This window comes from Guillardia theta (assembly GCF_000315625.1).
Source record: "Guillardia theta CCMP2712 unplaced genomic scaffold GUITHscaffold_264, whole genome shotgun sequence".
In the NCBI taxonomy this organism is placed as follows: Eukaryota; class Cryptophyceae; order Pyrenomonadales; family Geminigeraceae; genus Guillardia; species Guillardia theta.
In genome coordinates, this window is record NW_005434412.1 from 45,171 (window position 1) to 56,965 (window position 11,795).

At 56.1% G+C, this 11,795-nt stretch overlaps 3 protein-coding genes across 3 annotated transcripts; 1 reads left to right on the forward strand and 2 right to left on the reverse strand.

The window, feature by feature from the left end:
• Positions 1-502: 502 nt before the first annotated feature.
• Positions 503-847, forward strand: GUITHDRAFT_60846 (hypothetical protein; the record flags this gene model as incomplete). The annotated part of the gene is made up of 1 exon (XM_005818835.1): positions 503-847. A coding segment is annotated over one exon (345 nt), but the record flags the coding sequence as incomplete, so codon positions are not given.
• Positions 848-3,430: 2,583 nt separating this feature from the next.
• GUITHDRAFT_121912 (hypothetical protein) lies at positions 3,431-8,212 on the reverse strand (the record flags this gene model as incomplete). Its single annotated transcript, XM_005818836.1, has 6 exons — positions 3,431-3,481; positions 3,661-3,897; positions 4,069-4,458; positions 4,593-5,253; positions 5,337-7,007; positions 7,053-8,212. 6 exons carry the CDS (start codon positions 8,210-8,212, stop codon positions 3,431-3,433), a joined length of 4,170 nt encoding a protein of 1,389 aa, XP_005818893.1.
• Positions 8,213-10,013: 1,801 nt separating this feature from the next.
• Positions 10,014-11,409, reverse strand: GUITHDRAFT_148991 (hypothetical protein; the record flags this gene model as incomplete). Its single annotated transcript, XM_005818837.1, has 9 exons — positions 10,014-10,049; positions 10,098-10,148; positions 10,190-10,234; positions 10,401-10,459; positions 10,536-10,588; positions 10,667-10,704; positions 10,787-10,831; positions 11,108-11,164; positions 11,314-11,409. 9 exons carry the CDS (start codon positions 11,407-11,409, stop codon positions 10,014-10,016), a joined length of 480 nt encoding a protein of 159 aa, XP_005818894.1.
• Between the last annotated feature and the right edge of the window lie 386 nt (positions 11,410-11,795).

Sequence of the window (11,795 nt, forward strand, 5' to 3'; positions counted from 1 at the left end):
GGAACAAGTCTGATAGGTTGCCTCAGGTCCTGCCGGGCCGATATGGATGACGTCACTGCTGTAAACGTGGGGCTCTTTGCCTCCTCCTTCCACATGGAGTGGGAGGAAGCAGTCCGATCAGGACGAGTTCTGAGTGCGAGGAAGGCGATGGAGAGCTTGAAGTGCTCGCCCAAGATTTTGAACGACATGTGCAATCAGGTGAGGGAGGAGGAGGAGGAAGAGGAGGAGGAGGAGGAGGAGGAAGAGGAGGAGGAGGAAGAGGAGGAGGAGGAGGCCAGGGCAGTAAGACATGGTAGGGTAGAGGAGGGAGGAGGGATAGCGTAAGGACGGTAGAGACCTCCATGGTGTTGGGGATGAGGATGACGATGAGGATGGGGGAGGGGGTTGGGGGGTGGGGGGACGGCAGCATCGGGGAGTATTCACGGGAACTTGTCAGGCGGAGGAGGAGGGGAAGAAGGTCAGGCTGAACGAGCACTGCGATTGCTTCGCGATAGGCAGCGGCGCCAGCAGGACGTTTGTGGTCAACGGTCAGTTCCCGCACTTGTGCGAGGAATTTCTTGCTCCTGCAGCCGCCGTCAAGTTCTTCCGAGTCTGCTGGGCGCGCAGGCAGCTGAGCTGGAGGGAGTTCGATACCCAGGTGATCGGAGGAGGAGCTGAGGACAAGCTGGAGAAGGGGTCGATCCGAGAGATCTTCCTGAGAGACTGGAAGGAGCTGGGACTACCAGCCGCCCCCGCTGCAGATCTCGAGCTCGTCTTCGCCTCCTCGTCCTCCTGGGAGTTCCTGCGGGACAGGAGGCTGTGGCTGGGGGAGGACCTGGCAGGGGATGAGGACCGTCGGCTGTTGGTTGACAAGCTGTTTGCGGCCCGGGAGTTCGACCTGCTGCTGGAGAATCCTTTCTTCTTTGACCGCGGCGGCCGCGAAGTCTCCCTCCTCACCCTCGCTCGCCATCGAACGGCAGCGGAGCTGGTGGAGGCGATGCAGGATCGGGGGGAGGAAGTGCCTTGCGCCGCTGCCCTTCTCCTCCCTCCCTCCCACTCTGAGGACAAGCGCCTGATCCGGTGGATGCGCTCCTATGACGAGGCATCGTCTTCGAGGGTGGCCATGCTGGAGCGAGGATACGAGGAAGCGGTGGCGGAGGTTGAGGAGAGGAGCAGAGCGATGGAGCAGAAGGAGGAGGAGCAGCGAGAGCTGCTGGGGAGGCTGGAGCTACTGGGGAGGGAGCGGGAGCCTCTGGTCAGCAAGCTCCTGGATGCCCTGGAGGCCTATAGGATGGTAAGGAGGACGATGTTGGCGGAGGAGGAGGTCGGGATGGACTGCAGCGTGTCCCTGGTGGAGGATGCAAAGCTCGTGGCGTCCATCATGGAGGAGGTGAAGGAGGAGAGGAAGGAGGAGGAGAGGAGGAGGAGGGAGAAGGAGGAGGAGAACGCTCAGCTCACAGCCCAGCTGCAAGAGACTCGAGATTCGTTGGTCCGCATGGAGGAGAAAGTGAAACAGACAGCAAGGGAGCTGCTGGAGATGAAGGAGAAGTGCAACAAATGCCATGAGAAGAACGGTCAGTTATCCCCTCTCTCCTCTTATCCTCCTCCTCTCTTCCTTTCCTCCTCTCCTCTCCTCCCCTCCACCTCCTCCTCCTGCTCCTCCTGCTCCTCACTTTTTCTACAGAAGCTCTGGCAGCAGAAGTCGCCCGTCTCATCGGCTCGCTGCAGCAGCTACGAAAGGACTTCCAGGAGGAAGCGAACGAGCTGAGGGCGGAGGCGACGGCGCTGGCGCGGGAGGTGAACGGAGTTTTCCTACAGAAAGAGCAACTGGAGGAAGAGCGGTTGGCCATGATGCAGGACAAGCAGTTTCTGTCCTCTTGCCACTTGACTGTCGTAGAGGACGCGAAGATGCTGAGCATTCAGCTACAGGAGCTGAGGGAGGAAAGCGAGAAAGTGCGAGAGGGTAAGGAAAAGGAGGAGAAACGAAAGCAAGCAGCAGCAGCAGCAGAAGAAGAAGCAGCACATGAAGGAGCAAAAGGAGGAGAAGGGGGAGATGGGGGCGGAGGGAGATGGGAGGTGGGCGGGGAGCAGGAGCAGGAGAGCAGGAGCAGGAGAAGCAGCAGGAGGACGAGAAAGAGGACAAGACTTTGGTTAGCTGATTTTGTGATGTCAATGCAGGAAAGAAGAAAGCAGAAGAGCAGCTGGAAGAGCTCAGGGGCTCGCAGGTGAAGCTGGAGAAGGCAGCTGGGCGTCTGCTGAGGGCGATGAGGCCGGCGAGGGCAGGGGAGCAGGAGGAGCAAGACGACCAGACGTTGGCGCGGGAGCTGCTGAAGGAGCAGCGTCTTGACGAGATCTGTTCTGCATGCCAAGGACCGCCGGCAAGCAGCGATCAAGCGGCTAGACAAGAAGGAGCGAACAGCGGGGAGCAGGAAGCAAGACAGGAAGGAGCTGGGAGCGGGGAGGATGCGGAGAGATGGGTTGGGAAGCTCGAGAAACAGGTCGAGGAGCAGCAGGAGCAGAACGCACGGCTACTGAGGGAGCGAGAGCCGCTGATCGCCGAGCTGATCACCAGCATCGAGAGCTTCCGGCAGCTGGAGGCGGCGATCACAGGGGACGTGCTACAGTGCGCGGGGGTGGGGATGGTTCTGTTCAGGGAGGACGAGGAGTACGTGGTGAGGTCGATGGCGAGGGAGGGAGCGGCAGCGAGGAGCGAGCTGAGGCTGGGGGATGTGGTGGTGCGGGTGAACGAGGAGGAGATCAGAGGGAGGAGGAGCGAGGAGGTGAAGGACCTCGTGCTGGGCCCCGAGGGCTCGATGCTGGAGCTTCAAGTGCTGCGGTACCCATGCACGTCCTCCTTCCCCGTCCGCCTCATGAGGGGAAGGAGGGGCTGGGACCCGACGACGGTCCAGGAGGAGACTCGTAACCTGCTCGAAGTTCTCAGCTCTATGCGCGAAGTCTCGAGCCGCAAGGACAGAGAGCTGGCGGCGCTGAGAAAGAGAGTCGAGCAGCTGGAGTCTAGCCGGAGGAAACCCAAGACTCCTTCTCCTGCTCCTTCTGCGGCTCCTGCGGCTCCTGCACTTCCTCCTACTCCCTGGGGCATCCTGCTGACCGAGAAGGCCCCTTACAAGGTGACCTCGCTGGTCAAGGGAGGGCTGGCGGAGTCTCAGAAGCTGCTGCTGGTGGGAGATGTTCTCGTCATGGTGGAGGGAAAGAACGTCAGCAGGATGCTGTGCAAGGACCTGCGAGCTCTGCTGCGAGACCCGAGGAGGCAGAAGCTGAGCCTCGTGGTGGAGAGAAGGGGAGGAGGAGGAGGGGAAGGAGGAGGCGGAGGGGGAGGAGGAGGAGGAGAGGGAGCTACTGAACACCTTCAACTGGTACTTCTCCGCCAGCCGAAGGAGGAGGAGAGTGCAGGCAACAGTTAACAGGGTTTACATGAGATAGCTATACAACATCACTTGACATCGGGAGTGTCGGCTCGTTTCACTTTGTACAATCGGTGCATCTGAAGAACCATGTGAGGAGGAGGAGGAGGAGGAGAGCAGCAGGAGCAGGAGCAGGAGCAGGAGCAGGAGCAGGAGCAGGAGCAGGAGCAGGAGCAGGAGCAGGAGGGAGAGAGGGAGAAGATCCAGGAGAAGAAAGGGGAGGGCGGAAGTAGATGAGTGTGTGTAGGGGGGAGCAGACCTTGAGCTTGAGATCGTGGATTCTCTTATCGTGCAGCTGAATCTCCGCGATGATCCTCAGCCCGAGGTCATCGGTGAAGACAACGCAGAGGGTCAGGTCGCGGTAGCCGTCGGAGAGGTAGCCCGGGTCAAACTTGTTCTTGACCCGGCAGATCGGCATCCCTGTGTCAGGAGCTGAGAACCACCGGTACACCTCCAGCAGGTACTGCGGCCCCTCGCACACAACTGACACCCGGATCTGAGGGGAACCCGCCGGTCAGGGATGACATTTCTCAGCTCGTGGATGGGTAGGAGAGAGAGGAGGGTTGTTGAGGAAGCGAGGAGGAGGGGGTGAGGGAGAGGTGAAGGAGGATGGGGAGAGGAAGGGTGAGAAGGGTGGGGGAGGGGGGTAGGACTTCTCTCAGCTCACCGGGTCGAGGATGCGGGCGCAGTAGGGCCAGGAGCACTTGTACGCCTCGTTTGTGTACTTGGACAGCTTGTCGTGCATTCGTTCGCGCGTCTTGATGCGGCCGGGGAAGAGATCGACCGAGGAGACGCCGTCGGAGAACGCGCAGGTGAGGTGAACGACGCTGGAGAAGTCGGGAGGGGGGAGGTCCTGGATGGAGGAGTGCTGCATGAGGATCTGGTAGACCCTCTTCTTGAAGGGGAGGTCGAGCAGCTCTGCTCGGGTGTGGAGCTGAGAGACGAAGTTGGTTTCGTTGCTCATCAACAGCCCAGAGGTGGAGGAGTGAAAGAGGTTCTTGTGCTTCTGAAACTCCAGCTCCAGCAGGTCCTCCTCGCTCACGCGCACAGCCCCAATCTGCAGGAGGGATCAGGGGGGAGAAGGGCGCGAGGATCACAGAGCGAACAGGAAACAGAGACAGCCATGTGGCAGCAACATGGCAGGAAGCTTGTCAACAGAGACGCAGCTTGTTGCTCTGACTGTCAACTCACCGCCGGGGAGTCTTGACGGGTGTCGTCGTAGTTGCTCGTGAGGTATCCTGTCCTTGCGATCAGCTCCTTGCCGTAGGGGTCGCTATAGATCTCCATGTAGCGGATGTGGCAAAAGTGAGCGAGGATGTCGAGGAGCTTCTGAATGATGCCCTTGAGCTTGTGGAACAGATCCATCCCCTGCTCCTTCCACATGTTCATCTTCAGCACATTCTCCACGAAGAAGGCAAATCTTCTCTCGAAGTCATCGGTGAAGAGCTCAGAGCTCCTCAAGCTGGAAGCTATCTCCCCATCTTCGCTCGCTATGGAGCTCAGCTCGAGCGTCAGGTCGTACCCCTGGGGCTCCTGCTGGGCCTCATCGTTGTCATGGAAGGAGTTGGTGGGTCGGAGGAGCTTCTGACAGGTCTCCAGCACGAAGTCGTGCAGCAGCTTGCAGTGATCGTTGTGTATCACGTACTCTTCGTGACTCACTCCGTTGAGGTGCAGCTCCCCAGCATCCGAGCCCACCCCTGTGCTCAGCCTCCGCATGCTGAACCGAGACAGGCTCGGGGTCTCGCGCTTGTGCAGGCCGTCGCGGAGCTCGCTGAGAAACTCGTAGAGGGCGTCGACGTGCTTGGCCTCAAAGTCCTCGAAGAGCGAGAAGTGAGCGCATGCCTCCAGGAACCTGCGACAGACAAGCAGCTCAGTCAGTGCATCGCAGCTCAGTCAGCGCATCGCAGCTCAGGACGCCTCCGGCCTGCCGCTCACCTCTTCTCGATCGTCTGCACGCCTTTGCGCCTGTCGAAGAAGCCTTTCTTCTCAGAGTTGAGCAGGAACCCGTCTTCTTCAGTCAGGCACAGGCGATGCCGCACGTACTCGATCTGCTTGCGAAACCTCTTGGGCAGCCCGTCCGTCATGTTCTTGCGCCTCTGCACCAGCGAGTACCACAGGCCGAAGCTCATCAGGGAGCAGATGGCGAGGGCGGCAGCGAGAAGGGAGACGACGAGGATCATGCTGCTGTTGGACTGCGAGGCCCCCAGGGAGCAGATGGACCTGTTGATGTGGATCTGTCCTCCAGGCCACATAACCGCGTCTTGCAGCCACTTGTCGTAAGGCAGAGACTCTAGATAGATGGGATGGATCTCGTTGCTGTACCACCTTGCGATCTCCTTCCACCCTTCCTTCGCATAGTTGATGACCAGGTAGGAGCCGCCCAGCCTGTCCAGGTTCTGGTCGAAGGAGACAGCCCCGGATGCGCCATCGAAGCGAACGCTCCTGAGAGCATTCCTGACCTGAGTCCCGTCCAAGATGACATTCCCCTGTGACAACAAGTAGCCGATGGCATGCGCGATGGCGTAGATGGCATCATATGCAAACACGATGTAGATATGCTGCTGGCCTCTGTTGATCATCTCCTGCAGGCCTGACTTGAAATTCTGCTGCATGACGGTATCGTACCCTGACACATCCAACTGCTTCCAGAAGTTGATCATGGCGTCCAGCTGCGGGCTGGGATCAGGGATGTAGCTTCGGAGAGAAAGGATCCCCTTGGGCAGGAGGGATGGGTCGGCGGTGGAGACGTCTTCTCCTGCTATCCAGGTGAAGTTGGAGGTGAGGTTCAACTTGTTGAAGGCGATGAAGATCTCTTGAGCGATGTAGTAATGGATGCACAGAACGATCACTGTCGTGTTGCAGGTCTTGGTGGCAAAGTTCTGCATCAGTACAACTCCGTTGTTGTCAGCCACGAAGCTGCTCTCAGCCGTAGCAAGGACTAACTCGTCTGCTATCTTGACTGAGTTGGTCTTGACCCGGGACTTGAAGTTGTTCGCCAGGCCTTGGCAGTAAGAGTCATCACACGTGATCAGCTTGATCGAGGTAGCTTCTATGTAGGCCGTCAGATCCGCCAGCGCGATCGCCTCGACCGCGCTTGAGTAGCAGACTCGGGAGAAGAAAGGATAGAGAGCCTTGTTGGAGAACGCAGGGCTGGCAGCTGTGTGGCTCACCAGCAGCCGCTTGTCTTGCGTGAACATCGGCGAGAAGACTTCAACGTCGTTGCTGTACCCGACGCCAGCAGCAGCCATCACAGGAGCTGATCCAGGGGGCGGGTCAGTCAGGTTGTTCATGACGGCCTCGAAGAAGAAGGTCTTGAGGTAGTTCTGTGGTGGAATCGCTCTGACTGGCGTGATGTTTTGAAGTTGAAGGAACAGCTTGATCTGAGGCAGGAGCGTCACGTTGCGATTGATCCTCTCGATCGCCACCAGGGCGGCTGCCGCATGCTCCCTGGACCAGTACTGGAAGATCCCCCCGACGTTGATGTACGACTCCGGCTTTCCGTTGAGGATGGATTGAAGCTGCTGCCCGTCCACCTGCACTCCAGCTGTGCTCGTCCATACACCGAGGCTGAAGAACTTCTGCCCGGACTTGCTGTTGATAACAAATCTGCACTAGAGCTTCAGACATTTTGTCAACAACATTTTACCTTACCTGGTGACTCCAAGATCGTTGTTGGAGTTGAACGAAATGTAGCCGCTGGCTCCTTCAAACTTCACCTGGCTTAACGCCCCCAGCATTGCCGTCGAGTTCCATGCCTGCTCAGCATCACTCCTCACCACCACATCCAATGCGTGTGCGACTGCGTAAACAGCATCGTATGCCGCTGATATGTACACATTGCTTGCGAGTTGTTCCAACCCCGGGTATGAACTGCTGGGCAGCGACGTCCACACACTCTGCAACTTCTGGAAGGCAGCAGTCGTCGTGTTGGCTTGGTAAGAGATTCCGATGTATGAGTCCGGGAGATGCTTGGCGTTCAGCGGCACGTCAAAGTCAGTGCTGAGCCAGGAGTACTCGTCGGATACTTGTATCAGCTCAACTTCGTTGAAGAAGGCGATCTTGGACCCAGTCGACATGAAAAGAAAGACGTTGGTTGAAAGCATTGAGAGCCTTGAGAAATTTCTAACCAATACCTTCAGTTCCGTCTCGTTCCCAAAGTTCCAAGTGTAATTCTTTTCGATCCTGACCTTCCCAAGAACAGCGGCCTGGAACGATTGTGAAATATCAGAGTAGGCATGAGAATTCTCGACAATGATCTGGCAGCTGCGGATCTTCAACAACTCTGCGATGTCTGCCAATGCCTTTCCTGAGTCGGCAACAGAAGGGCAAACTCTCGAGTACAGAGGATACAAAGACTTGTCTGAGAACGCCGTGTCATCGCTACTGTACCCCATCAGCAATACACCGTGCGAGTCCAATATCCTGGTCACCATCTTAGTTTCATTGGTGAATGCTGGTCCGATCATTGCAACAGGTTTACTTCGATTGATCTCCTGCTCTATTGTTGATCTCAACAGATTCTCCTTGACAGCAGCGATGGATTGTGTCGAGACATTGCTGATTGTACACAAGGACTCTGCGATAGAAGTGTCGACAAGATTCAGAGTCAACTTGACGCCGGATAGGATGGTCGAGTCTCCGTTGATGTTCAGAACAGCAATCCTTGCTGCGGACAATGCCTCGTTCTCCCAATACCGACCACCAAGCTCAGTGGCGAATAAACCCCCGATGGAGATGTTGCTGCCATAGCACGTTGGGGGGTTGAGAGCCAGGGAAGTGACGACGAGCAGCAGAATCAGAGATACTGACATCTTGAAGTCTGTGATGGTAAAACACTACCGATGCAACAAGCTTCTGATAGCCTTACAACTCCTCAACAACATCCTCATGCCCTGACAAATCTCAAAGTTCGAGCCAGGAGCCTCGAAACCAGTGCTTGTGCCGTTAGCCAGAAGCTCAGTGAAGCATCCCCTCGTCCTTCACAGGATTCTTGCAGGGAACTGCAATGATGTCACAGTAGTCACAGCGCTGTCACATGTACGACTGTCATCCCGGCCTAATCAACTTCCACATGCAGACCCTCGTGTTGCTGAGGTGTTGCGCAGGAGGAAGTCCTCCGACGGCACTGAAGACAGCTCCGCCTACTGCTCTTCTCTATAGATGTAGTGAAGGATCTCCGAGGAGGTCAAGGTATGATGATTATCTCTGTTGCCTCGCTGATGAGAGTGAAAGTTTCCGCTCTTGTTCCGTCACCTGCGCCTTATTCATGAGTCAATCACAATCAATGTTTGAGCGCATTCGCTTTCTCCCTCTCCTCTAACAGCTGCTCGAGTTTCCGATCCTTCTTCATGCTTTCTAAACATATCTCTACCTTTCTTGCTCGGCATGTCTCACAATTCTTCTGCTTAAGAACTATCTGACTTCCCAATAAAATCCCAATTGCTGAATTTCCATGCCTATCATGTGGAAGAATCCAGCCCAGCATCTCATCGGACTAACTCTCATCATCTTTGCAGACGTTCTCGCTATCACATTGTCATCGCAACCTGCCCTTGCTGAGTCGTGCCCAACCTAACGATCAATCAATTCGCCCCTCGAACCTCAACATGCTGGACTATCGTGCAAGCATCATTCCACAACAGCAGGAGGGATCGAAGGACAGGTGGATGCAGAGACGATGGCGAACTCTGAGCGTCTTCTCTGCATCCCCAGGTCTGTCTGCATAGAATCGAGGCAATTCGACAGATGTCGCCATTCCGCTAGGATGTGCTGCTGGATTGCCCAACATTGCACCACAAGTGGGGTAGCAGTTTCCTGATGTCAATCTATGAGGGTGGGGTACCCATCAATAGCCTCGTAAAAGGGTGGTGAAAGAATGAAGTAGAGGGATTTTGATGGGTAGGGTATATTTGTGTCCATTTGACTCAGTAGGGTGGGGTCATGCAAAGTAAGTATAGGTAGGGCAAGGTTGGTATCATGCAGGGTGGGGTTGGCAAGGGGTGTATCCTGTAGTGAGGTGCCATGAAGCAGGGGTGGGCCTCGTAGGGGTAGTCAAATTCCTTGGAATGCGAGGGAGTGACAAAGGCAGATTGACCAATAATAGGGGGTAGGGGTGGAAGATGGAGGGTGGGGTGGGGTGAAGGAGATTTTCGGGGAGGGGTCACACCAGATCCAATGACCCCCCCAATTTACTGCCAAAGGATGGGGGGACATGGGAGGCCTTTAAGATATCGTCTGAGCCAAAATTACTACAAGGGGGATTTAAATAAATATTAATATTAGGAAAAGACTCTTTTTCAAACTTCACCTCAAATTGTCGACGAGGGATTGGGGATGGGAAGACATAGCAAGGTAGGATCAGTGCAGGGAGGGAGTTGGATCAGAATGGGAAGAGACGATGCTGAGTCGGAGAAGAAAGGAAGGGCAAGAGGAGAGAAAGATCATTCGGAGGAGTGTAGAACTAGGGGGGAGTCAGAGGAGGGAGTTGGAGAATCAGTAGGAAGGGAAAGAGTGTGAGTTTCCTAGGAGATAGAGCAGCTGGAGGAGAGCAAAACGAATATAGAGGTAGAGATGGGAAAGTTGAGACATTGATTGCTTCCTGATGCATTTCATTTACAAGACTTGAGTGAAAGTTCCAACCGTTCCCGACTGTGAGCAAGCCAGTGAGAACTAGCTAGAGGAGCATATGTCTCAAACCTGCGCTTGCATCCAACAAACGCGCGGGAGGATGCAGATTGGTTGTCCGACCTGAGCAGGGTTGAGGAAGGGAGGAGGTAATGAACGCTTACAGTCAGAAGGCCAGTGTTGTTCACGACAGGGACGTCCGGGTTTGCCTGGAGCATGAGACTGAGTTTTCGTGCTGCTCGTCTTCTCCTTCTCTCCTCCTCCCTCCCCTCCCCTCCTTTGTCTTCTCCTTGCCTCTCTTCTCCTCCATCCTGTGCCACCCGTTCTTTCTCTCTGCTCTCTCCTCCTCTCCTCTCTCCCCATTCAGTGACAGACCTCTAAGATGTTGGTCGAGCTGGTTCCAAAGCGGGAGGCTAGGAGGTCGAGTGTATCTCCTTAAACAGGAAGTCAGTTCCTCTCCTGTAGGGAGGGAGCGGGGAGCAGAAAGCAGCAGCGTGTCCAACAGCCCACCATGTCGGGTAATATAGGTTGGGCCGAGTCTCAGCTCAGTCCATGCGCCCACGCTGAGGGCTCAAGTGAGCGCAGAAGGAAGAGGGGGAAAGTGTAGGAGCGAGTATCATGCTGACGTCATCAAACGTCACCTGTCCGGGGTGAGGATCGCAGGGTTGGCCCCCCAGATCTGACGGGTGGGTGAGAACGACAGGAGGGCAGGAGGAGGAGGAGGAGGAGGAGGAGGAGGAGGGGGATGGGCGAACGAGTACCTGCAGCCAGTCGCTGTTGTACCTCGCAGCAGCTCCCATGATAGTCTAGTGGGACGAGGAGGTCAGATCGAGTGCTCACAAGCCATCTCGGACCCCTCCCTTATTCATTCTCCTGCTCCTGCTCCTGCTCCTGCTCCTGCTCCTGCTCCTGTCTCTTTCCCCTCCCCACTTCCTTCCTCCAGTTTCTTGCCTTAACCCCTTTGCATTCCCTCCCTCCCCTCTCTTCTTCCTCTTGTTGCTCCTCTCTCCCCCCCCTCTCCTGGCACTGCCTCGCCTTCCCTTCATGCTCTCACTTCGTTCCTCCATCACCCTCGCTCTCACCTCTCCTATCGACAAGCAGTATCGACATTTCTTCACCAGTACAGAGAAGCACAGCTCCTGCAGGTAGAGTCAGTGAATGTCCTGTTTCCCCGCTTCGCTCCAGTTTGGCTCTCTGCCCGCCGATGATATTCCCGCCCTGTTCATCGCCTCCCTCCTCTCTCCTCTCTCCCTCTCTCCCTCCCTTTCTTCCTCTCCTCTTCCTTCACCTTTCCTCTCTGCTGACAGAGATACCCGATACACACTGGCAGCAGCAGCATGAGTGGGATCAAACAGCTAGAGAAAGGCACCGGAGTCAAATGCATGCACGCAAAACGAGAAAGATCTCGTCTCCATCCCTCGACGAGGATACCTTCAGCCAGAATCAGCCAGCAACCCCCCGCTTCTTGTACTTCTAAGCAACCTTTAAGATATCAAACAAGCACCCTTTTTCAATATTCTTCAAGCGTCCTTCAGATGGGCATCCAACTCTGCTGATCGAGTCATATTACATCTTCACATTCATCCTATTCTAGTTCATACCTGCAATCCTCCGTTCACATTCACGCCTGCCCGCGCAAGCCGTCGAGCCGCAGGGTCGTGAGGTCTCGACAGTCCTGCCTCCTTCGACCAGGGAGAATTGGATCCCAAGTTCAAGATTGGTCTGCGAGACGTTCGCTGCTCGAGCTTCATGCGATTGTCTGACGGTCCC